General features: G+C 51.4%; 1 protein-coding gene across 1 annotated transcript; it reads left to right on the top strand.

The window, feature by feature from the left end:
• PIK3R5 (phosphoinositide-3-kinase regulatory subunit 5) lies at positions 1-27,956 on the top strand. The gene is made up of 19 exons (XM_075719598.1): positions 1-35; positions 1,686-1,795; positions 10,228-10,328; positions 11,813-11,881; positions 12,629-12,767; positions 15,294-15,363; positions 16,852-17,026; positions 17,579-17,732; positions 18,261-18,344; positions 19,535-20,291; positions 20,391-20,544; positions 20,730-20,855; positions 21,106-21,231; positions 22,051-22,144; positions 23,419-23,495; positions 24,028-24,121; positions 25,615-25,697; positions 25,916-26,025; positions 27,625-27,956. The coding sequence occupies exons 2-19, from the start codon at positions 1,699-1,701 to the stop codon at positions 27,764-27,766; spliced, it is 2,652 nt and encodes an 883-aa protein (XP_075575713.1). The 5' UTR covers positions 1-35; positions 1,686-1,698; the 3' UTR covers positions 27,767-27,956.

The raw sequence follows: 27,956 nt of genomic DNA, 5'->3' as shown, positions 1-27,956 counted from the left end.
TCTTTGGGGTAAAGGAGAGAGCTTGCATTTGGCAGGTCAGTGGTTCCTCGTTGTGTGTTTGCTTTCACCTGTTTGGAGCCATTGGTGGCTCCTCTCCAGTGTAGGAAAGGACCGAGTAGCAGGGCTGGAGCCAGCCTCGCTGGTCCCTTGGCTCTCGGGAAGCCCCAGCAGCCGGGCATGGCTTTACTGAGCCCTTTTGGGGGAATTGCCAGGAATTAAGTGTGGGTGGAGGTGGCCATGCTGAGTGCACCAAATAGGGGGGACTGGGTGGAACCTCTGCCGAGATCACAGCAGCTTTTGCTTCTGCCAGGGTGGAGGTGGGGAGCTGTAATGGGTGCAGCCACCATTGAATACTGAGTGACAAACATCCAAATAAGCAAAGAATTGAGCATTTTGGGGTAGCGTTGGGAACTGCACAAGCATGTGACATAGGTACAAGGAACATGCTGTCTGAGATAGAAAGCAAAGGCTTCCTTGGCAGGTGTTTTTTGTAGTACTGGCAGGTTTTATTTCTTATTCCTGGATTATTTTTTGTGCGTTTGTGTTGCTTCTAACTAAGAGGCAAAGAGTCTGTGGGATGAATCCTTCTCTGTGCGTCGGGAGAGGGGAGGCGCCTGCCACAGGGTCCCTCTGGATGTCAGGGCTGGCACTATGGGGAGGAGAGAATCTCTGCCCCGGCACCTCTTTGATTGCTCATGGTCAGGGCAGATCTGAGAAGTCAACCTTCTGGGCAAGTTGCTTTTATTTTCGTGGTGTCCCAGACAGATACATATGCATTGAGTGGGATAAAATCTTCCTCCCCCCAGCACAGTCTCTGCCAGCCCAAGGTTTAGGTTTGCACCTTGAGCCGCGGAAGAGAGGTAAGATGCACAGAGCCGTGTTGTGAGAAGGTTGCAGCCAGGCATGCAATCCGCAGTTTCACAATGTCTTCAGATGTTGGGGCTGAGGTCCTCTCTGTATTTTCCTGCATTGCCACAAGGGCACGTGGACCTTTTCTTCATGTTAGCTGTGTGGCAGCAAGGTGACAGTACAGGAGGCTTTCTTGGCTGGAACAAGGTTAGCACTTGGGAGTGGGTTTGTGACCATCGCCAGTGGACACTAGAGCTGTCAAGGACAACCCATACCTAATGCAAGGAGTAGGAACGTGGGCTCTGCCCTCACTTTTCCTAGGTTGGACCAGATAATCTTTTGAAATTCCTTCCAGCCTGTTCCTTCCAGGGCTGTTCTATGATTCCCATTGACCCCATTGCAAGGTGCTGCAGCTGTAATCTCTTGCACTGTTATCTTTGATGGAGGCTAACCCAAGATTACCTCCTTGCCACAAACACGTGAATGAGACTTGATCTGTCCCGCAGACGGAAGTTGTGAGAAGGCAGATATGCCTGCAGCAGGTCAGGGGGAGGGTGCCTTGGCCCCACAGCCTCTCATGATTGAGTTGTGGATGTGTGCGCCTCCTTTTCTTTGCCATGATTGGGAGGGATTGGGGGAGCAGAAGGGAAGATGACAGCTAACAGCGTGGGGTGCACCGCTGGCTTTGGGGTTGGAATGGGTGACAGGAAGCAGTAACGGGGTGCTCTTTCACCAAGAGCATCTTGTCTGTGCTGCAGTAGAAGTGTTGCAGTGCTCTTTTCCTCACATTTAACTAAGAGCCCAGTATACTAACTTTCTTCCTTCTCTTTCTTTAGGAGATGAATTAAAATGCAGCATACCACGTGCACAGAGGACAGGATCTACCATGCACTGGAAAGGTGTCTACACGGGCTTAGCAGAGATGCTGTCTCCAGCAGATGGGCTGGTAGGTGACCTGTTAACCATGGGCTTGTTGGCCATGAGCCTGACACCTGACAGCCTCGATGGGGTCAGACTCTTCTGTTCTTCTGTCTCTGCATGATCTGCTGACCTACCTGGTAAGAGGGAGCTGCTGGTGCTACTGGAGGCTCGGAGGCCTTTTCTCCCTTCCAGTGTTCAAAGCTAAAAGTGGGATCTTCAGTCTTCCTGAGCCTCTTGTTGCAGTAGGAAGACGTACCAAGAAGCTGAACAAGTCATGTTAGGTCTTACATAGGTAAAGCTCAGCACAGAAGCCATGCACCTTGCCAGTTGTCCATGCTTGAGCTGGAAAGAGGAGGAGTCTTCATTCACCATGAGGAAAGGCTCCTTTGTGTGATGAGCTGGCCTTGCCTTGCTTTGATGCATACGGTCCTCAAAACCTACGGGTGTAATCTGTGCTGCATTGTCAGAAGCAAGTGTGGAGATAATGTTATTGACTTTATTTCAGTCTAGATCAGATACTGTGGTGGCCATAAAGATGTGAGCCATGTTCAGAGGGCTGCAAAGGGATTTGGGATGGTGGTGGTGAGGGCAAAGCAGCAATGGTAAGCAGTAACTTTTGAAAGTAATTTTGACCTGTCTTCCTCATACTCACACTTGTAGGCTGCAATTAAATCACTCCCGAATCCTTTTGCAGATGAAAGAAATGAAGTGAATTTGGGGGGCTGTCAAATCCAGGTTTCCTTTTGTCTGTGCAGATCTTCTTTCAACCGCCTGTGCTTTTCCGTTTACCTATAAGTCAAGAAAGAGATGCAAGTTGTATCCTACATGGTGCCAAATACTGGAGTAATCCCTCTTGCCATGCCCATTTCCTCATGCCTACTGGAGTGACGCCAGCTCCCCATGCTGTAGCATCACCCTGGGTCCCGGTTCACGCAGCTATGACCAGGACTTCTGGATCCTTTTGGTCTCTCCACGTTCTGGGAAACAGGCCCTGAATTGTGACCTACATTCCTGGTTGCTGGAAGCGTGACCTCACATTTGGCACCATTACAGTGTATGTCCAAAGGAGTCCATCTCGCCAAGCAATTCATTGTGCACCGCGTAACTCACCTCTTCCTGTAATTATAATTAATCAATTCCTGTGTCACTCACAAACTCTGCCCTTCTCTAATCCCAGCCCCTCAGCGCTGGTGTTTGTGTTAGGGTAGCCTTTAAAAAAACAGCTTAGTTTTTCTGGCTCATTAGCAAAGACAAGACTGTACAGGACACAGGTTGGGTGGTGGTGGGCTCTGTTGGAAGCAGCTGTGCTGCTCAGTGATTCCTCATTTCTAATGATTTTCCCCCATCTCTCCGCCTGCTGGTTTTCAGTCCTCTTCATGTGGGTTTTGTGGGGCTTGGCAGAATGACCTGGCATTCCTGAGAGAATCTCAGGCATTTTATGTATCAGAAAGTTCCCTTTCATCAACAGCATTTGTGCTGTTGCCAGAAATCTTCAGCGTGACCGGCGAACCCTGTTTCCGCAGTCATTGGTGACTGTGGTGTTAATAGCTTTGCTGTGCCCCGGCCCCAGGGTGCTGCTTCTGGACAACCCCTGGGGCAGCGCTTCTTGACCATGCCTTTAGTGGTGTTCCATGTGGGCTGTCCAGCCCTGCTGGTTTTTCACATGTTTGCTTTGAAAAGTTGGTGTTTCACATCTCGCCCCCTTGCAGTTGGAGTAGGAAGTATTTTGTTATTGCAGTAACGTACATGATTTAGGGAAAGCATAATGTACAGATATACCTATACCCCTTAACAGGCTATCCTATTTCTTTTCAAAACCAGCAAAAATGTTTTCACATTCTTCTGCCTTCCCCGTGTTACAAGCGACAGTTTAATTACTGCTGTCCTGTGTCAGATCCAGGCTGTTATTTATGGCAGGGCTCTGTTCCTCATAGTCAATGAATCCCTCCATCTTGTTCTTAACTCTGCAGTAGCCTTCTCCTTTCTCATTTTTAACTTCTTATATCACTTCTGTTTCTCAATTTATTTTCTTTCCCCTCTTTTTTACCATTTCTGTGCACCAAAATCACATGCACCACATCACAGCTTTTTGGGCTGAGACCTTGCAAGAATTTTGTTCACTTTTAAATTATTTAATGCTTTATTTTTACATGATAATTTTACAGGAGGTTGCTCCAGAATGGGTGAGTAATTGCTTCCGATGTATCGTTTTCCCTCCGCATAAGTGACTGAATAGCTGAGGTCTGTGAAGTCAGCAAAGAGGAGAAGTGTGAGTGCTTTGGTCATCACAAATTTATACTCTGGATGAGCCCGTGGTCAGCTCTGGGGTCTAGACAGAAAATCTTTCCTGAACTGCAGTGTTTATTGGACAAACCAAATGAAAATTGATTGTCTCTGACTCACAAAAAACCCTGTTAGAATAAGTGTTAGGAAAGACAGCCTCCTTTTTCCTATTGGAGATCCTCTTCAGAGAGTTTGCCTTCTTCCATGTTGCTGGAGAGAGATGATAGTCAAATCGGAGCGTGCTAAAGGAAGAAAAATATTTTACTTCTTGCTGGTGAGCGGTGAAACAGGGAGCCTTTGGTGAAGGAGAGTGCTGGGCTTGGGTCTGGCTGCTGGCAGCACTGGGGATGCTGTACTGGGGAGTCAGAGGTGTGAGAAGGGCTGGAGGATTGCAGTGGATGTGGAGCTGCTGGGGAGGCTGTAGAGCAGCCCATTGCCTGAAAGGTCACAGGGATGGGAAGGAGCTGTTCTGTCTCTGCCATGGGGCTGCACACAAGTCGGAGAGGACGAAGGATGCTGGTGAGGGAGGATGGATGAAAGCCACCGGTGAGCCAGAGGAGGAGAGGAGTCTTCAATGATACGTCTTACATGATGCCCAGGCAGTTCAGTCTGCTCAGCTCTAACAAAAGAAAGCTTAAGATCCTGCTTGATTGCAGTCATCTAAATACCCTCATGGGGAATGAACAGAAGTCTGGTGTGGGGATCCTCCAGCTTAGTCACTAAGTAGCGAAATGCAATGTCTGAAATACTTCCAGCTCTAAGTGCACAATTAAGGTGTGCTGGTTACTAAACCTTGCAAGTTTTAACCTTTGAACTGATTTCTCCAGGTTTGTGGTGGGTTTTCTTGCTGAAATCACTGCCCAGGTTGGGTGGAAGTGCTGGGGTGGCTCCAGCCCTGGGAGGTGCTGCTGTGCCCTGCTCAGGGGGCTCTAAGCAGCTGCTTGGAAACGGGAGCTGCAGGTTGGACTCCTGTGCGGTGCGGGATGCATCCCAAGAGGATGCTGTGACTGTGGGGCTCTGCTGTCCCCTGTGCTTCAGGCACCTCTAACCCCCCTGCTTACAAACTGCTGTGAGTCGGCCCTTCCTCTGGGCAGTCCCTTGGAGAAAACTACCTTATTCTGGTGAGGGCGTAGTGGAAATGGTGGGAGCAGGTCTGGGGGAGGGAGGAAACGGAGACATCTGCTTTTCACCCCTCCATCCGTGTCACCTCTGACGGCACTGGGAGCCGATGCCCAGCCCGAGCGCTGTGGGCGATGGCAGCTTGGGCATGTGGTATTTCTGTTTTATTTCTTTTTTTCCGACTTGACAGTTGCCCCATATGAAGAGTGGTGGAGGGGAAATGTCAACCACTGAGGTCAGGAAGGAGCCGCTCTGGGAGGAGGACGTCTCGGTGCACTTCTCAGAAAAGAAATCGCGAAGCCTCATCCTTCCGAGGCCGCCCACGGGCCCGCTGCCACCCGGCTCCCAGCACACTGCTGGCATCTTCATCGGCGCCGATAGCGATCAAAGCAAGAGCATGCACTGCGCCCAAGCTCCCTCCTGGTGCAGGGGTCTTGGTGCAGCCTCTGCCCAGCGCTAGGTCCCTGCTTGGAGGCTTTGCTCTCCCAAAGGGAGATTTTTCTTTGGGTATGCGTTATGCTGGGCTCAGTCTAAGTGTGCTGTGTAGGATGCTGGGATAAGTAAAGCTTAGTCCTGCTTCTGCTGCAGCTCCATGTGTCGCAGCCCCAGCGTCCCGCAGCTAGGGCCATGATGTGCTCTGGACTGCCTGTGTTACTGGCAGATAAATCTGACTCATTCTCTATGTATAAAGAAAAAATAAATAGTGCTGGGTTGCTGTTTTAGTAGAGCAAAACTGGATGGATGAGCTTGAGGGCAGGGTGGATGTAAGCAGTTTTTTTAGCTGTGGGGCTTCCCACTGCCCTGCTGGGAGGTCTCTGGTGCCTCTTGTGACAAATTCATAGCATTTAGAGGCTGGAAGGTGAAGTTCTAGTTTGTGCTGCCTGCACCTCCAGATCCGGAGATCGCCCCACAGCTCCTGCGTGGACCGCTCTCCTCTAAGGCGTTGAGCAGTTTGTGTGTGTGATTTTTACTTCCCAATTCCCTCAGCCAAGAGGCACCTGCCTGAGCTCTGCAAACCCTGCCTTGATACGGTTTTAGGTGAGTGAGGTGAAGTGTTTCTCCACCAATACAGGACTTTTCAGTGCTTACATAACTCAATAGAGAGGGGGTAATGGGGAGCACAGCTCCTGCTTGCAGTGATAGCAGGAAGAATTCTGCCACTTGCCTTGGGGGGCATCCCAGGGCATCCCCAAGCTGTGCGCTCTATGCAGATTTGGGCCCTCCCTTGCGTCTCATAGTGAGAAATGGGGTTTTTTGGGGAATTAAAGAGCAAGTGCAAAGTCCAGGAGAAAGCCTGGTTCAAGCTTTCTGCATGCCCTCGGTGCGCATCCTACCCTTGTCCACGCTGGGACAGGGAGGGTGCCTGGTGTGGTCTGGCACTGCTGGTTTTGAGCATGCCTGGCACAGTGGAATGAACCCAGTTTGGACTTTGTGCTCAGACCCGTTGTAAAACACTGCTGCCAAGTTGTCCCTGTGATTTGTGGCCTGACCCAGTGTGGTGGCATGATTCACCATTGCAGCAAACCAGCAGTGGAGCGTCTGCTCGGGTGCACTGAGATGGAGGTGTTGGCTGCAAAGAAAACTTTCTGGAGCTGGTTTCTCACCTGGCTGCAGCCTCTCCCTGGCCTGGGAATAAACCAAGTGCTGCTCTGCAGTTCATAAAACTCCCCGGGTGCTACCACAGCACCCAGCTGTGTCCCAGGCAGATGTGGGACATCTGCAGAGGGACGGAGAGGGCACTTGCAGGTGGGTGGCTCCTTTCTGCTTTTAATGTCACCTGGGGCTTTTATTCCTGACCTGTCCACATTAGGAGAATCACCCTCCATGCCCGAATAACCTTTTTAGTCAGGATACAGGGGATATGGCTGCAGGGACTAACTCTGCTCCCAGTGGTTGGAAAGTGGATGCTCATGACCTGGACTGTGTGCAGAGGGAAGGGAATTCCTACCCAGGTCTGGATCCTCTGTCCTGACTGATGCCTGGAGGTGCCGGACACTTCAGTTTGCCACGTGCTCCTTGTTTATTGTGTCCAGGAGTTCTGAGCTGCATTTTGTGCTTGAGACTATTTTTAGCAAGGACGCAGCTGTTTTGGTGTGTCTTTGCCAAATTTAGAAGCTCAGACCCTGGCAGCCTACTGCCTCCCTGCACCATTTGGCTTAATCCCAGGGTAATCCCAGTGCCTTGCCATGGCCATGAGTTAAACAGAAATTCTGCTTATAGGGATGTTATTCAAATATACCTGGCTGCATCCTTGTGCTTCAGCTCACAGTTACTGTAGGAGACCCAAAAATGCGTCAGAAGACCTCGGGTCTAAATTATATTTGTAAGACGCTTCCCTCGAGCCCTGCCCTTGTCCCTGCTACCTGCCTGTCCCCCCAGCCCATTAACAGCAGGTTTGCCCCAGCTCCTCCCCAGGGAAGCAGCCCAGCGCCTCTCCCTCTGCCCCATTCAGCACAGAATAACGCAGCAAGCTGCTGCCGCCGCAATTTCCTTCTCCCTCGCTAGAAGTGAGAGGAAGGAAAGAGCCTGAGTCTTGCTGGGCTATTTGTATTTGTGGTTACGCTCACGCAGTATGCAGCGTTCTCTTCGTCTGGTAATGCACCCCGATGGAGCTCAGCTCCGCTGCTCTCACGGATCCTGCCCCACGCGGTCCCGCTGCAGCTGCCCAGGGCAAAGCCTGGCCGGGCTCTCTCAGGTGAAATAATCCTCCCGGCTGAAGCAGGATGGGTTGTTTCAAGGCACCACAAGCCCAGCTGCTTCTTGCTGAGGTCAGCAAAGCTCCCAGCAGCTCTGACCACTTCTGCTGGGCCAGTTGCTTTCTTGACTATGTCACAGGTGTTGGGGCTTTCCCTGGAGGGTGCTGCACTCTGGGACAACACTGATTTATTTGAGCAATCTTCTGCAGTCCTCCTAGGCAGAGCCATGGCTTTGTGCCATTGCACTGACTTATGAAAGTGGCTCAAGGGAAAACTGGAGCATCGCTGAATTACCAGGTCGCTGTGGCTGTGCCCTCACTGACAAGATATCACATCTAAGGTTGTGCTCTGGGTGTCAGCAAACCCAGTATGATGCTGGCAGTACTGGAGGCAAATTAAAATTTGTAACTGTAATTAACAGCAAGTGCATCTGAGCTCCTTGGAAACTTTCCAGCAGGATCTTTCTCTGCTGGAAAACGTTGATTCATTGAAAGTGAAAAGTTGCATGGCAGCGGGGGAGCTTTCCCGTGGGGGAAGGCTACTGCCCTGTTTTGTCCAGCTAAAAGTTAGGCATAAAGCCACAGAAATAGGGTGTGTCCTGGTGAGCAAATGCTTGTCCATGGCGGGGTCAAGTGAAGGCTGTTTTTGCAACCTGAGCACTAGTTTTGCTTGTCTTGGCATCGGCCTTCTCCCAGCTGGGCCATGGCATAGCTCTTCCCCGGTTTACATTCATCCTGTTTAACACCTAGAAGGTGTGTAAAGGTATTTTTATGGCATGTACATATCTTGTGTATGTTTGATGAATTTGTAGCCTCTGCAGCTGGGAATAACATTTGAGGGACAGACAGCATGACCTGTAGATTTGTGTTGAATACCACTGTCCCCTTGCCAGCTCACAGCATTGCTTCTTCCTTGTTAGCTTCAACGTGACAGCCAACACGCGTGGGTTGGTGTTTGTTATGTTTCTGTGCCACTTAATAGACCATGTGAATGAAGAGTGGCTGGATTTATATTTATTTTTCCTCTCTGATTGTTAGCCCCACTTCCCTGCAGTGAGAGATGCTCTCTTTCTCTCTTGGTTTTGCTTTTGGACTGAGCTTGGAAGAGCCCCAGTGCCAGTACCCCCTGAACTGTGCCATAGGCTGTGGCTGAGCTGTGTGATGCCTACACTGTGTCCATTCCTGGTGATAAAATCATGGCAATGTGGGATGAGGGAGATGCAAACATGGACCTTTCTCAGATATTTGTTTGGTTGTTTGTTTGAAATTTCCCTATAACTTTTCTCCACCGGACTGTGTGCGGTGCCTGGGTCCCTGGGAGGAAGAGGAGGAGGAGGAGGAGGAGGTGCTACTCCCTCCTTGGTCTGCAGATCCCAGTCTGGAGCCGGTGAGCGCCGTCTCCTTCCCCGGGATGCAGGGCCAGGATGAATGGAGGCGCCCGGCAGCCTTCACTCAGATCATTTCCTCTAAGACCATCTGGGAGGTGGCCCTGACTGCCAAGAAAAGTGACGGCCTCGGGAAACACCTTGGGCCATTGTCAGCAGTTGGGTCCCAGCAGTGAGAGGCAGATGTCTGGGGATGGAAGCCAGGGGGGTTTCAGTTAACCAGGGAGAAGGACCCTCCATCCGTTTGCATGGCAATTCTCCTCTCTCAGTATCTGGGAAATTTCCTGGTGGGGTTTTAATACATTAATAAAAACTTGAAGGTGCTAAGAGATGGAATAAATACAGGGCAGGCTTAACAATGATGCTGATACGAGCTCTGACTGCTGCGATGCTGATGTGGTGGTGCACCTCCAGGCTGTGCGGAAGCTGGTCGGGGGGATGCAGTGTCTTCCCTCAGGTGTGATGCACCTGGAGGGGGTTGGATGTGTTGCCTAATGGGGAGCTGAATGTTGCAGGGTTTGAGTGAGTTTATAGTTGGGATACTGCATCTGGGGTGCTTGAGCCTGGGGCAGCAGGGCAAGGGGCTGCACCTAGTGGGTTTTCTGTGCTCAGGCAGACTGGAGGTGGGAATACACCTATGCTATGCACATCCCTCTGGCCTCTGCAGTGGGCACGTGGCAGCACAGGCATGTCAGCTACCCGGCCTGCCGTGGGGAGAGGCATCCAACCCAGCTGAGTGCATTGAGCTGGGTGAGCGAGAGCACTAAGGTGCTCGGGTACAAAGTGGTGCCGCTGAGATAAGCACCACTTGGCAAGATTAGATCTGTCCGGAATGAGGGTGCGAGGTTGTTTTTCCTCTGCCGTGATCTGACACAGGCGGCAAACACCTTTACCCTGACCCTTTCCCATTGTTCGTCCCTCCTGTGACCTTCTTGAATGGGGCTGTGCATGACGGCAGCTCTGTCTCCCCCGCAGCCGGGTTGTGCCTGAACTGTTGGAGCCTGCAGGAGCTGGTGAGCCGAGATGCCGGGAACTACCTCATTCTTGTGGAGAAGATCCTTGGCAAAGCCAAAGAGGTGAGTCGGGGGGCTACCGGGGAGGGCTGTGGGCTTTGAGATGGCGTCAGCTCCAGGGCTTGCCCAAAGTGGAGTTTTGCAGAGCTCAGCGGGTGATTTTGGGTTGTGCTAAGGTATTGCTGGAGCACTGGAGCTCGGGGGCGGGTGATGCTGGGTCAGCAGGTCCAAAACGCTGATGGGAGCAGCTCTGTATCCTGCTGCCTTTCAGCACGTGGGAACTGCGAGGGAAAACCCCAGCTCCAATACCTGCTCTTCAGGCAGCACTGCAGATCCATGGGGAAGGGGTTTGATTTCCCAAAGCGCTGCTCGGCGCCATGCAGGGGCAGCCTCAGTCGCAGGGCTGCGCAGATGGAGCCAGCCTTCCCCAGACCTCCCCCCAGCGTAAGTTGGGAGCTGCTAGTCCAAGTCAGAGCAAGCTGAAAGTTTCCTGTTGTTTTTGATGGAAACTTTGCTGCAGCTCTGCCAGGCTTCCTGCAGGGCCAGGAGTGGAGCTGGGACGCTGGGGACCATGGGCAGGGTTTGCTCCATGTAGCAGCCTGTCAGGTGACAGTCAGGTCAAGCACAGTGGGGAGGCAAAATGGCAGTGGGGCTGATCAATTGGCCTGCCACAGTTCTGTCATGTGCCGGAGAAGCTCAAGGCATCATCAGTCAAGCAGGGTCACGCTGGGCTGCGGACGGGAAGACCTCAGAGGAATCCCTTGATGTGGCAGGAAATGGTGATGTGTTTCCTAAATCCTCAGCACTGGGATTCATGTGATGGGGTAAATGCTGCCTTTCATTTTTTGGGAAAGAAAGGCTGTTTAGCTGCCAGGCTGTGGAGCAGGTACAAGTTAAGATTAGTACAATTTGGTTTAATCTTTTTTTTTTGTTGATTTTTTTTTTTTAAGAGGCTAAATTGATTTAGTTGCAGATAGTGTTTTATTACATTAGGGTTTATGTCAGGAATTATTGCACTTTATGGTGTGTTCATAGAAAAGGGGAGACAGTGTCTGCAAATGTATGCTTGAGCCATCACTATGTCCCTCGGTGAAATAATTCTGCCGGCTATTTACTGGCAAAGGCTGGGACAAAAATACACGGTTTGCACTGTGCTGCTGAGCTTTGCAAGCCGCTTGCAGAGGCTGGGCTGCCTGCTTGCCTCTCCAAACTGCCTGCTTTTGAGGCACTTTCATAGAAATTCACGCAACTGCAAGGATCAGGAGCATCGGAGGGCTGGGAGCTTGGCCAAATCCTGCTTCTCGAGAGTAAAGGCAGAGTGGCAGTCTGTGCTGATCTGCGTGTCTCATTGGTGTGGGTTACTGGGGCTTTAGGGGTTGTTTTCCCATGGAGACAAGGGAATCTGCTGGGGATGGTGATGTGATGGTGCGGGTTGGGCACTTGGCTGCGCTGTTGGGGAGTCTTCTGGCACCTTCAAGGATGCTCTCGGGTAACACTCGTGGCGAGCAGCCCAGCTCATCCTTCTGCCCTCGGGCTGTTTCCTATAGGTGCAGGAGAAGTGCGACTATGACCTCGTAACGCCCCTGGCTCTGCTTTTCTACTATGCGGTCCTGTATGTAAGTCCCAAGGCTGCTGCACATAGCTTGATCCCAGCCCGCAGGGAGCACAGGGTCCAGGGTCCCGTGGAGCCACGCAGAACAGTCACTGAAATTGGGGTGACTTTCGTCTGAAACATCACGGTCTGCTTTCATCAGTTCATCTCAAAAAAAGATCCTGTATGAATCTACAGGGATCAAGACCAGGCAACCATTGCACGAGCTGAGAGATGAAAAAAAGGAGCTTCAATGTTTTTAATCTTTTTATTTAAAGATGGGCTAGTCAGAAAGGGAGACGGACAATATCTCAGTGCAGAGAAGGCAAATTTTTTCATTACCCTTTATACTTGAGCAAAATATATAGGCAATGCTAATGAAAAGAAGGAGTGGAGCCTTCACAGGAAATACTTTTTTTATTATTATTATTAGCACAATGCATCATTATCCCAAGGAAATCATTGCTGCCAGATCTTGCAAAAGCACAGGCTGTAATGCGATTCATCTGTATGGATCTGCGGTTGTTAAAGAGAAATTTATATATAGGCTTTGGCATGTAAGCTACAGCCGGAAGGTTGGGAAGGTGCAGAGCTGTGCCCAGTGGGCATTCTTTGACCCTTCCTTGGGAGAGGATGGGGTGTCACAGGGTGAACCGCTGCTCCAATCCATTTCTCCTCCTCCCACTTGCAGCCTAAACCCTCGAGATTTTATGCAGTGCTCGAGGCCCCTGTCCTTGCACCCCTTCTAATTGGGTCTCCCCATCCCCTGCAGGCTCCCCACTTCCCACCGGGCTCCAACCTGCTCCTGAAAGCTGCCAGCATATACCACAGCTTCCTGACCTGGCCTGTGCCCTACTGCAACATCTTCCGTGAGCTTCTCACCTTCATCGGCGACGAGCTCAAGGCCCCTGGTAAGTGCTCCTGCCCCGCCACGGGGTTTTCGTATGCTGCTAGCTTCCCCCAAAACACCCGCTGCTGAGACTGCCTTGTGTTTGCTCCCAAGACTTTCTTGGTGTTGCTGTCTCATGCCCCACTTGCTTCATGAATCCCCTGAGTGTGGTGTCCACATTTACCTTGTGCATCCCACACCTCAGCTTTTTCAGGAGGCAAGGACCTCTGCCCTCCATCCTCTCGATGATTTTCCCTGGTGGTCCAGCACAGGGCGAGACCAGATTCCTCTGGAGGAGCAGGCAGGATGGATGGTGGGGTTGTGTTTTTGGTGGCTGCCTTGCATGCAATGTGGTGGGAACATCCCAGGGACTCTCAGTTGTGAACCAGTGTGAATTAGCAAAACATGTAACTATTTCCTGGCTTTCTTTCAGTCTGAGGGCTCTTTTCCATGGCAAAGCACGTGCTGCTGCTCCCGCCCAGCCCTGGGCTTTGTTTGAGATGCTCAGTTTGAGATGCTCGGTGATGTAACTGGGGTGATAACAGTGGGTCCATTCATTGGCAAAGGTGACTGGAGCCTTTGAGCCTGCCCTTGCGTGGAGATTTCCATAGGGCTGAGGGACTCCCTGGCAATTTCTTTACAGCTGAGACACTACCTTGTGATGCGGCTTTGGGCACATCTATTGGCAGCAGCAGCGCTCCTCTTAATTAAGGGCTCCTTATAGATGTCCTGTTGTTCCCAATGGAGCAGCTCTTCCAATTATTTCTAAAAGGCCATTTCTCCTAATCTCCCTGTCATTTGGTGGTTTATGGAGAGCTGTTATCACACGGAGCAGATTTCAGCCCTTGTTTAATCCTGCGCAGGGCCGTGGCAGCAAGACCGGCTCTAAGCGGGACTTGGGAGGCCTCAGATGGGTACGTGGGCTGTAGCTGAGGCTGGGGATGCTTTCCTCCCTTCCTCAAACCAGGCAGCTACTTTGGAGAGCCCTGACAGGGATGTGAAACGCAGGGTCTCCGTCACGGCAGCAACGTCCTGTGGAGATGGGAGCTTGTAGGTGCAGATGGGATGAAAGATGCTTTCAAAGAACAAAAAGATTAAAAAAACCAACCAACCAAACAAAAAAAACCCCAAACCCTATGCAGTGTTGGCACTGGGCTGGCTGATTTACCTCCAGCTCAAGGCTTCACCAGCATAAATGGCCATGGCCACCAGGCAAGGTCTGGCTGGGCTGTTGTGCTGTGTCCAGCCTCCAGCTCAGAGCTGCAGGGCCAGCACAGATGTGGGGACACTTGTCCTATGCTGCTGCAGTCGTGGACTTCCCCAGCTCCTTCCTGGTCGTTTATTGCTGTGATGCCAGTAGCAAACCATGTTTTACAGACCCCTGGGAAAGCCCCAGTGCCGGGGGCGGTTTGCTACATCCTGCTCTTGTGCCATCACCACCATCACCAGCACCCGGGGCTCTGTGAGCTGGGGACTTTGGTCCAAAAGCTTTTTCCCCTCCTACAAGCATATGAGATTCCCCCACCCCTGCCAAAAGATGCTATGTGAGAGGTGTTGGCCTGCTGGGGCTGGGGGCCTCTCCCCCCAGCTGGAGCCAAGAACAGCGAAAACGTGTCCTCTGCTGGTAAGCTGGCCAGGACCTTATACGCTTGTTGCATCGCCTCCGTGACCTGCTGTGAGGCTGAAGCACAAGTTTTTTATTGAGATGAGGGTAAATATTAACTGAGAACAAGCTGCTGTCAATATTTGCCGAGAATGCAATAGCTTTTATCTGCAAACTGAGGCTGATGTCTCTGTAAGAGGGGTGAACACTGCTGTAATTGGGGTGCCTGTGCTGGGCCCCCTGTGGGTGCTGCTTCTTGGCTGCTGAGCAGCAGCTGGGGTTGGAATATGGCTGCCTGCAGTAATAAGGGTGCTGGATCTTGTTGCCACCATAAGATCTTTCCCAAGATGTACCCTAGTCCTTCTGCCTTTTGGGAGTGACACAGGCTTTGCTGTTGCCACCTAGTCCAGGTCCATTGAACATTGCCTGGTTGGGGTTCCTGATGGCATCCTGGGGTTGGTCCCAGGGAGGCATCCAGGAACATGGACTGCTCGGGCCAACTCGCTTCTGCTGAAGCCAGGCTGGGCTCCATGTCTGCAGGAGGGAAGGTGGCAGGGATCTGCTGTCCATAAGTGAGATCCAGGGCCTGGAGGGGGATAAAGCAAGTGGCAGAAGCTGCTAAATATCACCTGTGCAATTCAAAACGGATCCCACATCAGCAGCGGGGCAGAAGGGACTGTGGATAGAGCAGCTCTCGCTTCCCATCCTCTGGTTGCATTCCCATCCCCTTGGGCTTTCACCCTTTCCGTCCCAAGGCTCCCTTGCTCCTGGGCTGGTCCCCTTGCATGGTGCCTTGTCCCCATAAGGACTTCTGGTGCTGCCATGCCCACTCCAGGCTGCAGCTCAGCCAGGTCAGGACCACATTAGGAGGCAAAGTCAACGTACTCCTGAAGCAGAGTGGTCTGCGGTGGTGCCATGTCTCCTGTCCTCTGCTCTCTCCCCCAGGAATCTCCTTCCAGAGGCTGGTGAGGACGGAGCAGGGGCTGCCTGTGAAGAACTATCAGAGCTCCACCGTGTAAGTGTGGTCGTGGGTGCTGCTGGCGTCTGTCTCTGTAGCAACCCCACTATCCCACGCTGCTTGAGCAGCAGTGCGGCTGCAGCAAGCAGCATCTCAAAGGTGTAGCGGCGGGTGCCAAGGAGAAGAGCTGGATAGCTGGGCTGAGCTGTGGCAAAGGACAAGGAAAGTGGCTGTGACATTTCCACAGCCATGGGTCAGGGTCTGTGGGCTCCCCATGTTGGTTATCCTGCAGCCCTGCTTACTGTATGGCTGCAGATCTGGGTGAAAACAGACGAGGGAGGCAAAGTCTCCTCTGCAGGAAGCTGCTGATCTTGGCACAGGCTGGAGAACAGCCAGCAGGCACTTTAATCTGTGTTTGTGAGCCACCAGCCCAAGGGGGGACAGAAGTGTCCCCGTGCAACAATTAAAGAAAGCCTTGCAGCTCTGAGCGTAGTCAGACTTTGCACTTTATTCGAGGTCTGAACCTTTCCTCCAGCCAGGGAACCTAATTTGTAAATAGGAAAATGAGCCCGGGTGGTGTGTACCCTTCCTGGCTGCAGTGCCAGCCCCAGCCCCAGGGACAGTCCTTTGTGCACAGCTGCCTCCACTCTGTGCAGGAGGGGTGTCCTGCTGTTCTGGCTTGCCCACTCATGCTGTGCAGCTCTGGATCTGCACCTGTATCCCACCCAGCTGCACCGGTGCTGCCGTGTTGCTTTCCCAGTACAGCTCCGCTGCTCTACGTGCTTATACTGGTGCAAGTGCAACCACTGATGACTTATGGCATGATGGCTGTATTTGCATAAAAAGCCCTGAAAAACTGGCACAAAGTTGTACACAAGCTGAACCTTGGGCTTACTGAAAGCTTGCGCCCATTGCCTGAGCTTTCTAGAACCAAGCACGCCAGAGCATACCCTTAATTTAGATGCATTTTTGCTCAGTGAGGTGGACTGCTCTCATGAATGAATGTAAGCACATGCCTACATGCTCTCTGGACTGCAGGTTTGGGAGTCCAAAGCCTGTGGATGTTTATTTTGTGGTCCAGACCAAAAATGCAGCTGAAGGATGCGTCTCTGCTCCTTAAAGCCCAGAAGTGATGCTCTGACCTGCACCTTCCAGGGGGAAGATGTTCTGGGGGAGCCTCTCTTTTTCTACTCCCTCTGTTTCATCGCATGTGCTGGATGTCCAGTTCGGACAACTGGCTGCTGGGCTGGAGCCCTGTCTGGGCTGGCTGAACAATTATTGGACTGGTGATATTGCAGATGTGGCAGGAGAGATGGTGCCAGCGATGCACCATGGGGCAGGATGGAGGGTGCTCACCTGTTACCTGCTCCCTGCCCCTGGCTGGCACTGCAGCACGGTCTGGCACCCCTGCACAGACCCGAGACGCTCCAGCTGTGACTTGTGTGAGAGGACTCTGCCATCTAGCGTGCACTTGTCCAAGAGTGTCATGAGCCACCAGCGTCCGAGCCTGGCAGCCCAGACTCACCGCTGTCCCCTTGTCCCCAGGACGGTGCTGCTGCTCAACCGCTCCGAGGTGCAGAGTGAGTTCCTCTCCATCGCCGAGAAGCTGAGCGCCAGCGACCACCCGCAGCGCGCCACGCTCATCGTGCTCCTTGAGCACCTCTACCAGGCCAACTTCGGCACCCGCTGTGACCTGGAGAGCCTGCACCACCTCCTGAAGGTAGGCTCAGAGAGCTTCGACTTCAGTGATGCCATGATGCCGTTGGGAGCAGTTTCATGCAGTTGGCTGGCAGATTTCCTGACCAAAATAATATTTGATTGACAAAAGAAAAAAAAAGTTTTGACAACACTTCTTGTAGGAAAAATACATGTTTTTCCCTTCTCTTCTCAGGTTAGACCTGAGGTCTACACTTCTGTTTTGTGAAGTGTGGCAGGGGGGGAAATTCGCCTTTTACTCCTTTTCCCATCCCTCAGTTGAGAGAGGAAGAGCCGCTGGATTTGAAATGCAGCGAATGTGTTTGTTTGACCAGAGAAACACTTTGCTTTGGTGTTTGGCGGGGGCAGAAACTTGTGAAGAAAACCCCTTAGGTTGTTCAAACACTTTTTTTTTTTTTCTTTGCAGATATTTGGGGGGATTTGAAGGGGGTAGGAGGTAGAGGAGGGAGAGAGATTTGGCCAGTGGTGTATAGTTAGTGACCTTCCCCAAAGACCTATGCATTGCCTCTGTGGAGGGACCCCCCTTGATGTCTTATCTTGGCTTTGCTCCCCCCAGTCCAAGACACTGGAAGAGCTCTCAGAGATCTACGCCAGCGCTGCTGATGCACAGGAGATTGCAGCTGCCAGCAGCGACCCTGTCCTGGCCCGGGAGCGGCTGCAGTCCGTACTGCGGGACATCGCTGGGGCTGCATCCTTTCCTGCCATTGCGGGTGAGAAAGGCCCCCCAAGCCCCTCTTTCCTCCAGGGTTTTCTACTTGCTTAGCACCCTGCAGTGGCAACGAGCTCCTCTGCGCTGCAGGAGCTGGGAGACAGCCCTTTGAAGTGCGAAACCTCTTTTGCACAAAGTTTCAACCTAGCACAACAACTACAACAAAAAAACCACCAACCCAGGTCCCTTTTCATAACCACGCAATGAGCCAGAAATTGTTTCTCATCTTTCATTAAAACAGCAACAACAACAAAAAAATTCTCCAGCCTTTGTGGGTGAGATGAAAACATTAAATCAGAATACAATGTCAACAGTGATATCTGATGGCTCTCAGAGGTGAGAACTATTGCCTTGTCCCAATTGCATGTGACTTCACAGGGATAATGTCAGCAGCATCGGTGCTCTGCATGACCTGGGCTGCCCAAAACATGTCCATGGGGCAGGCGACATCTCCCGCTAGCCACGAGAGCTGTCAGGAGCAGTATTGGGGTTCTCTACAAACTAACTTCTCTCCCTCCTCTCTTCCCAGGTGAGGCTCAGCCCCGCAAGCTCCACACCATCCCCATCCCTGCTGCTCGCTGCTACACTTACAGCTGGGATCAGGATAACTTTGGTAAGCAGAGGGGTTCCCCCGTCCCCCCTAGTGAGACTGTAGCCCTCTGCTCCCCATTGCAGGGGTGGCTGAGCAGCATTTTAGCTCCGCTGGCACTGCCATGTGCAGCTGGATGTGTGGCACAAACTGTGGCCGGAGTCTGAAAGAGCTGGCAACAAATTGTTCATGGTGATGGGAGAGATAACACAGTGGGCTCCAGTGTTGCCTGGACAGGAGAGGACATGGGCGTCAGCTTGGGCACGATGCCTGTTGTGATCTGGAGCAAAGCCCTCATCCGAGCTGTGGGCACGAGGCACTGGTGGCCACAAAACATGTTGCTGGAGACAAATCATGCAGAGCTTGATCTCCTGGGCAAAGTTGTGCCTTGCATTAAGCTGGAACAGATTCATCACACCCTTGTCCATGGGGCTATTGGTAGGACAGAGGCCTTGTTTGGTAGAAAGCACCTCTGCAAGGAGTAAACCTTGCTTGGGCCCTGGAAATAATTGTTGCTGGAAGAGCCTGACTGCACTGAGATGCCAGGGCTTTGTGGGGTTGAGACCCCTTGGATGTTACAGCTCCTCCCTGACCCGCAGCAGGGATGGCCGAGGAGTGAGTGCCTTTGCCACGCTCTCAGCCTGGCCGCAGCAGTTTCGCAGGGGAAACAGCAGCTTCTCCTTCTGCTGAGCTGGTCACTCCATCTTCCCCATTCCTGGAAGACGTTTTCTGTTCCCATGAAGATTTAGTGTTTGTTGCCCGCTGGCCCCAGCAAGCCAGACCAGAGCTCTGGCTTGGGCTTTGCAGCGAGTCTAGCCTTGCTGGGAGGCCACCCACAGTAGGGTGATTTGGAGTTTGATTATTAAAATACCTTGCTTTCCTCCTGCCCTCTGATTAAACCTGGATCAGAGATGGGCACGTTGTGAAATCTGTGTAGGAAGAAAGCAAAACCCCAGCTGGTGTTTGCCTTTCGAGAACCCAAACAGAATGTGACCTCAATGAGAGAAACACGTTTTGTTTTGCTATTGCATCTGAGCACCTTATGGCGATCTAAAAACTTTCAGGAGGAGGTTTTCAGCTCCTTGTTTGAAACCGTGCAGCATCAAAGAGAGCGTTGGCCACGCTGTAGTAGTGTTGTTGTCTGGGGTCATCACATTTCCAGTGGCTGTGCTGGATCCTGTACCAGACCCATTCTCCCTTTGGTTGCCTCTCAGATGTCCTCAATGATGTCCTCAGCAAAGAGTGTAGCGTTGTCGAGCCCATGGCCTTGGAGAACGAGGAGGAGGACGAAGAGGAGGAGGAGGAGGTGGAAACCGATGGCTGTTGCCCCGAACGGGACTCGCTGCTTTCCCCCATCTGCTCCATTTCCAAAGACTCTGTGTACTCCACACTGTCAGAAGAGGGATCTAAGCCCTCGCGAGTGTCCCTCTTCACCACCTCCAAGGACTCCATCTCGGAGCTGACGGTGGTCTCCAGAAAGTCCCTGAAGTCGTTCGTCTCTAGCCTGAAGGACTGCATGGACAGCGGGTACGCAGAGGACAGCGACGAGAGCTCCCTGGACATGGTGGGGAGGCCGGAGCTGAAGGTAGAGAAGACCCACCACAAATACAGACACACGCTGACCAACAAGATCTACAAACTGTTCAAGAGCAAAAGCCAGCTGGTCCTGAGGAGAGACCTGAAGGACTGCCCAGACATGGGCTCGCTCTCGCTGCCTCTGCGCCGGGCCGAGAGCCTGTGCACACCCCAGGCCAAGCACCGTATCCCAGCACGCTCCCGGCGTGCTCACTCGCTGCCACAGCACGTCCTAAGCCAGCGGCTGCCGGCCCCACTTGCCCCACAGCACCTCAGACTCCACCGACGGCCCTTCCTCAGCTACGATGAGGACACCAAGGTGTCCACACTGCGTGTCGTGGTCTTTGGCTCTGACCGCATCTCGGGGAAAGTGGCCCGAGCCTACAGCAACCTCAGGTGAGCCAGGTGGTGTGGGGAACCCAGCTACAGGTACCTGGCCCTGCTGGAACACGCTAGAGGGCTTGGCTCACCCAGTCCTCTCCTACCTTCTCCTAGGCTCAAGGAGAGCACCTGCCCCTCACTGACAAGGTACTTCAAGCTGCAGTTTTTCTATGTCCCTGTGAAGAGGAGCTGCTTGGCTTCTTCCACCCTGCTGATGCATCCCTCCCCATCGCTGGGGGACCCGCAGCTCCGGGCCTCAGCACAGGCGGTAGGTGTCCTGCTCACCGTGGGGCTTGCAGTGCCACTGCTGCTCTGCTTGGCCCTGAGAGCAGCGTGTGAGGAGGCTGGCAGGGCAGGCTGAGAGGAGCGTTGGTGTCTCTTCCCACCAGCCCCAAGCATGGGGTGAGGAGCCTGGGGGGGCCCTGGGTGTGACCCCTGTGTGTCCAGTTTCAGGATCCCACCTTGGCTGGGATGGAGAGCAGCACCAACGACATCTCCCACTACATCGGCATGTTGGACCCATGGTACGAGCGCAACGTTCTTGGGCTGATGAACCTACCCATGGACGTCCTGTGTCAGGTATGTGCGTGCCAGCTGGCAGGGCTTGGCGTCCCCTTCCCTGAGGTAAAGGGCAGCTGAGCAGAGAGCTTCTGCTTAGCACTGGGCCACCATGATCCTGTACAACAGGCTGTGCTACATGGACACAGGCTGGAGATGGGTGGTCAGGAGGAGGGTTTCTGTCCCTAGCAGGGTGGGATGGGCAGTTCTTGGCACTGGGCTGTGCGTACCATGCACCCCATCAGCCTTGTGACTTATTTTCTCATTTCAGTCTGCCAAGCCAGAGGCTGAGCCCCAGGAGGACTCCCAGGAGCAGCTGCCCATCCTGGCTGACATGATCCTCTACTATTGCCGCTTTGCCACGCGCCCTGTCCTGCTGCAGCTATACCAGACAGAGGTAGGCAAAGGGGCTCAGCTCCGTCTTGGCAAGGGTGAAAGGGAGGTCTTCTGCCTGTGCCACCAACTCGGCATCTGCCTGTGAAGTGGATGGGGGTATGGCACAGCCACCATGTGCTGGTGAGGCAGAGCTCAGTCTCCTCTTATTCCCTGGGTGCCCATGGTGCTTTGGCTGATGCTCCTGGCTCAGGGGTTGAGAACATGCAGGTCCTGCCCAGACAATCCTTAAGTTACACGAGCAGTTTCTATCCAAATACCTTTCCCCATGACACAAAGTGACTCCTGTCAGTGCTGACAGGTTATTTACATCACTGGAAGTCCCTCCAGTGCTCTGCTTTCCAAACCAAGCCCCTCCATGAACCTTGTTTTCCATGCCCTGCTGTCTGCACAGGGCAGAGGTGGTGGAGAACGTTGAATGCACAGCTGCAATGACCGCTTTGGTGTGGTAGCATGGGACCGGCTGCAGTGGGGCTGTGGCAAGCAGAGTTGCTGTTGTTCAGGGATTTTTGTCACCCAAAGCGATGCCCAGACCGTGCTGTTAGGCTCATTGTGGGTTTTCTTTCCAGTGGGTTGGGGAGTTTTCTTTAAGTGAAAGTCAGGTTTTTGGGTTATTTTACTTGCTGGTGGTCTGTTAAAACAGTCAGAAGTACAGCTAAAGGCAAGTGTCACCCAAGGCAGTTGTTGAAAGGTGTATTTTGAAAACATGAAAGGATTTTCCCAAACTGACCTGTTTCCTGCAGAAAGGAGTGAGGGGGTGAATGTTGCCTGGTGTTGGCTGGGTCTCCTCACCACCACATCTTCCCTCTTCTCCCCCTGGCAGCTCACCTTCATTGGGGGAGAAAAGATGACTGAAGTCTTCATCCATTCCCTTGAGCTGGGCCACTCGGCAGCCACACGGGCCATCAAGGCATCAGGTCTGTAGCTGCCTCTGCACCCGCAGCCTCGGGGTGGAGGTCTGTAAACCGCTGGGATGGGAGATAAATGGAAAGAGAGGCTGGAGGGTGTGTGGGCTGCAAGAGGTGTGTGAGCCCAGGCTGCATTGTGAGCAAAGATCCAGACAGCTTTTCACAAATTTGGAAGTGAAGCATCATAGTTCTTGCATTCGTCTTTAGGACCAAAGCTGTGGCAATGCCTTGTTTTTACTGCTGCTAACTCTAAAACGTAACACAGCTTCAAGCCTATCAGCACCTGGCCAAGTGCAGTTCTTCATCTTTTCTTTTTGCTGCTTTGTGTTGTTTGCGCTTTGTCCAGGAGTGTAATTTATAAAAACCCTCTTTCCATTTCCTTAGTTTACTGGGCAAAGCAAGATTCATGCTTGTGCTTGGAGCCTTCCTGCAAGGGAGATTCATGAGCTTTTACACTAGGACTTTATAAAATTATTAGAAACAAGAACCAATGGCAGAAGCATCTGCCTGCATCGTGGTCTCCAGCTCTCTCCCAGGTACCAAGGACAACATTCTGTCTGGTGCGGTGCAGCTTGCAGAGACATCTCATGGCCAACCAGCAATACTGCATTTAAACACGTTGCTTAATTTTTTTTAACCAATTGCTTTTCTGTGATCTTGCCTTGTCTTTCTAAACAGAGCTCATAAAATATCCACCATATGAAGTGTCACCACCCCACTCCCCCAAGGTACAGGCTTGGCCAAGACCACTTCCCAGTAACTCATGAAACCACCAATCCTTTCCGACTTTGATTCACTCCCCGCCCCACCAACCCCCCACCCCCCCCGCCCTGCTTTGGTTGTCTGGCAGCATACCACTTAACATCTGCAAAAAATTATCCAGGGGGAAAAAAAGTTAGTAAGTGTTGGGCACAGTATTTCAAGGCTCATTTAATGTGGGCACAAATATGCCCAGAAAAACAGGAGCTGGGTTAGCAATGTGACCATTTATTGCTTTGTGTTTTCCCTGGAGCACTGACCCCTCTGCACCGGCTTAGCCAGCACTGCTTTCAGTTTTGCAGAGCTGCTTGTTGTGCTTTGTGTTCAGTTTTTTGCACTGGATTAATTGTGTTCTGGCAGCTTTTAAGCCACCTTTTCTTTTTGCCTTTTTGCTCCACAGCTGTGTTCAGCAAACCATTTTTTTTTCCCTTTCTGTAGGTACTGAGTGTGCTGCTGTATCAGTAGCCAACTGAAAAATGAGAATAAAAGGCCACTGTGTGACATTTGCTTCCTGTTTTGTGCAGGTCCAGGCAGCAAAAGGCTGGGCATAGATGGAGACAGAGAAGCAATCCCACTAACACTACAGATCGCCTATAGCAAGGTGAGTGCACGGGACTTGCACAAAGACAAATGGGGCAGAAAACCACTTCAGTGGTGGGCAAACATGTCTCTCAGCTGGGGGCTGAGAGGAAAATGCTGACAGTCTGCTGGAGGAGCCTGAATCCAAGCCTAGATGAGCCTAACTCAAGCTGATTGTCTACTTACTGGCTAATTCGGGGTGGCTTTCCACTCCTGTACAGCCCACTAAAATAGGGAATGTGCAGCGAGTTTCCGTAAATGGATAGGTACTCAATGCCACTTTAATGTGGTGGACTTTGCTTCCAGGAAGTAATCTTCTGCTGGTCACAGCAGTCCTCCTATTTTGTTTGGTTCCTTTGCAGTTATTTAGTGTTAAGCCTGGGCAATTTTTGTAAATCCAAAGTTAAATGAATTTTAATGCCTACTCAAACTTTGTCTGTGCAGCTCCAGGTAAACCCAGATCTGAGCTAGTCCAGCCAGATGGTTAGGGGTGGGAGGCAGGGTAACATCAGCCTGGAGCGTGGCATCTCACAGGCTTTGGTTGGTCTCTGCAGACAGCCATCAGTGGAAGAAGTCACTGGAATGATGTTGAGAAGGTCTGCACATCCGTCAACCTTAGCAAAGCCTGCAAGAAGTATGAAGAACTAGGTGGGTAGAGGTGGTCTTTGTGGCTTTGCGTAGGGAGGAACAGGAGGGACGGGTAGAGCAAGAGGACAGTGTGGATCTTCTAGCTGGAACAAAGCAGAGATGTGTGAATGCAGGAGAGGATATGTGGAAGGTGCCTGGTGTTCCCTGGGGCATACTGTAGTCCTTGGCTGTCCTTAGCACCACATCAGGGACGAAAGGCATTTGATTTCCCATTTTCCTAAAGCTTCCAGCCAGGGAAATGGGATGGCCATTAGGGATTGGGCTGGGATGGTCTAAAAAGCAGGATGATCACTGAAGAGTGGTGCTTTCCAGAACAACATTTGTTTAGTAAGGAGAAGGAGAGAGGTAAAACTGTTGTTAAGTGAAGTAGGACCAATGGAAAGGGTGCTTGTCCTGCTGTCTGCAGCACCCATGCCTTGCAGCCAGCTTTCAGCAGGCTCTCGTTAAGCTGGTGCTTCAGCCTGGTTTCCTTCCTGTAGCTCAGAGATAGCTGGCTGCCACATGGTTTTGCTTCATAGTTTGTTTTTTTTTTTTTCTAATCAGGTTTCTGATGAGGTATTAATAAGGCTTTGAGCCTTTCAAAAGCAGCAAGACTTTTAGTCTGTCTGTGTGTATTTAGAAGCAATACCTGTTCATTCTTGCTTAAGAACTGCTGTTTTGGCAATCAGACATCCAGTTTTGAGTAAACTGAGGGGTTTTTAGTTCCTCTTTCCTCATGTGCTTTGTGTCTGGCAGATGTGTGGTTTGTGAGCGGAGTAGTCAGGCCAAACAGGTGACCTACCAAATAGGAGACAGCTCCTAGATGCCCCACAGAGCTCAACCTAAACCTCTATCCCTCCTGTCCCACCTGTTGCTACCCCATCCATGAAGCCATGCAGACAACCCTGGAAAAAAACCAGCAGGAATTAATTTCACACCTCCTCTATATATTTTGAGTTGGGTGTTTCTGCGCTAGTTCAGGACATTTACTTGCACTACCAGTGCTGTGGGTTTGCTTCAGGGGGTGTCCTCAGTTCCACGTTGGGGAGAAGCTTCTCCTTCATGAATACCCTTCCTTCCAAGAGAAACCCTTGTCTGTTGGTTTTCACATTCAGCAGTTTGACCACAGGATGTCACTGTAATTCCAGACACAAAAAAGCGTCTCTAGGTGGACTGCAAGAAAGGCCAAGCTGGGAGAGCTAGAATTTCCTCATGATGATGGGGCAATGTACTTTCTCCTGTTTTGACCCTAAGATAGTTAATTGTCCTTTTCTGCTATGTTTGGAAAGCAGTTGGAAATTGCAGAGGACATTTACCTCTGTGTTTCTGGTCGCTTTCTTTCCATGTGGGTTAGCATGAGGGAAGTAAAGCTAGAACTGTTACTGCATTTCCCCCAATGGTGGGGTCCTGTTGAGAGCCACTGGCTCTGGGATGCTTTGAGGGGTGGAGGGACCACTTGGGTTCCCACCAGTGGCCCAGAAGCCCCAAGTGGTAACAGTTTTCTTTTGTTACAGCCTCAAAGACAGAGTGTCTCAACCTAACCATGACAGAGGTGGTGAAAAGGCAAAACTCCAAATCCAAAAAAAGTTTCAATCAGGTAACTCAAATCATGGTGCTTTTACATTTGGTAACAGGAGGTCAGCCTGACTCAGCTGGAAGGGAAGCAGGGCAGGAGACAGTAGCTCCTTGGGGGATCCATTTGCTGTTGGCCACCAGGCCTGCCTTAGGGGTGCCCAGCAACCCTGCTCCCCTTCCCTGCACAGGGGAATGCACTGAGCCTGGCAGCTCCCTCACTCAGATTCTTTCTATCAGCAGATCAGCGTGTCCCAGATAAAAGTAGACAAGGTCCAGATTATCGGTGTCCATTCCTCCTTTGCTGTGTGCCTGGACCAGGATGAGCAGAAGATCCTGCAGAGTGTAACCAGGTAGGAACTGCAATGTGGCCAGCTACCCACTGCAATCAGCCCTCCTGGGATGATGCATCCTGTGTGTAAGGACTTATCCATGAAGTGTGGGTGGTCACCAGGGGGAAAAGGTCCTGAGCACCATGGTGGATCTATGCCAGATGCCCAAGCTGGGTGACATAGCTCCAAGCTCTATAGTGCAGCTGAGCTCAGATGGGATGGATGGTCCTGATCAGATCCCAGCAGTAGTTTACCTTCATGACTGCCACAGTCTAAAGGGTGGTCCACAGTCAACTGTTCAACTCTAAAGACAGCTGTTTCAGCAAGATCAGTCATAAGCCAGAGGAAAGCTATGCAACATAAATGAGGTATTTGGAGACCACTGGGCATGTGAGCAGAGCCTTCAACTTCTAAACCTCATTTGGGTTTTCCACCATCTTTGGCATACCCATTGCAGAAGGAACACGTGATCTTCATGGGAGAGACTGGGTTAGAGCAAGAATTATTCATTTGACTGTTCGTCCATCAGTCATGTCCCCAGGGCACGAAGCTGCATCCGCGGGTGATGGAATTTGAAAACTCACTGTAGACAACGTACTTCCATGAGCACAAAGAGATCAAAGCAGTTGATCCATGGGTCTTAAAAATGTGCAAGCATTTTAATTTCTCCCTCAGAGAGAGCAGAACTCTGCAAGGTTATACTGCCTCCAATGGAAAAAAGATTTTGGATCTTATTTCTTAAATAACCCTAAAGAGGAGTGTTTTACTTAACCTGTTTGTTGTGCAACTCAAGGGGCTAGTGGGAGAGTTCAATGCACGAAATGGAAAAGGAGCTACTTCCCTCTCCCCAAAACTTGGGGGATGAAAAAGTTCTCATTTTCCCTAATTAGTTTGAGAAATTACTCTTTAGGAATGCTTAGTCTGGAGAAGAGGAGGCTGAGGGGAGACCTTATCGCTCTCTACAACTACCTGAAAGGAGGTTGTAGCAAGGTGGGTGTTGGTCTCTTCTCCCAAGTAGTTAGCGATAGGACGAGAGGAAATGGGCTCAAGCTGCACCAGGGGAGGTTTAGGTTGGATATTAGGAAAAATTTCTTCACAGAAAGAGTGGTCAGGCATTGGAACGGGCTGCCCAGAGAGGTGGTGGAGTCACCATCCCTGGAAGTGTTCAAAAAACGTGTAGACGTGGCACTTTGGGACATGGTTTAGTAGGCATGGTGGTGTTGGGTTGATGGTTGGACTGATGATCTTAGAGGTCCTTTCCAACCTTAATGATTCCTAGTTTTTACTTTCACTAAAAAATAATCCAGCCACTAAGCCAGGAAATGTGAAATTGGTACTCTACCCTTAATTGGTTTAGTGGTGGACTTGGTAGTGTTAGGTTAATGGTTGGACTGGATGATCTTAAAGGTCTTTTCCAACCTAAACGAGTCTATGATTCTATGATTCTGCTGTCGGTCCCAGTTTGAGCCAGCTTAAAGACGTAAACTCTCAGCACTCAGACTCCAGTCCTATTAAAGACTTCACTGATTCCTCTTTGTAGATATTTCTGCTGCACCTGAGGACCGTGATTCTCAGCCACACACCTTACTTATAACTTGGTTTCTTTTTGTTCCCCTGCAGGTGTGAGATCTCTGTATGCTACAAACCCAGGGACAGTGATCTTTTTGCACTGAGAAGATCCTCTTTGCCTTCCCAGGACCCCTCCGAGTTTCATTCTCTCCTGTGTTTACCTATTGCCACCTTCAGTGGAGCACTGCCGTAGAAGAACCCTGTGTCCTCTCAGGCCAGACTCACACCCAACACCAATATAGCCTCAGGAAAAAGGAAGCTGACTGTCCTCCTTTGGGCTGGAGACCCATCTGTTCTTGTCCAAGATATCCTGCATCCCAAAGGGTTAGCATGGTGGCTGAGCTGCTCCTGGTCTGGGCTTAGCCCATCATTGGGAAATGAAA

The sequence above is a fragment of the Pelecanus crispus genome, chromosome 12 (assembly GCF_030463565.1).
Source record: "Pelecanus crispus isolate bPelCri1 chromosome 12, bPelCri1.pri, whole genome shotgun sequence".
Lineage (NCBI taxonomy): Eukaryota > Metazoa > Chordata > Aves > Pelecaniformes > Pelecanidae > Pelecanus > Pelecanus crispus.
This window is presented reverse-complemented; position numbering and strand designations above follow the sequence as displayed.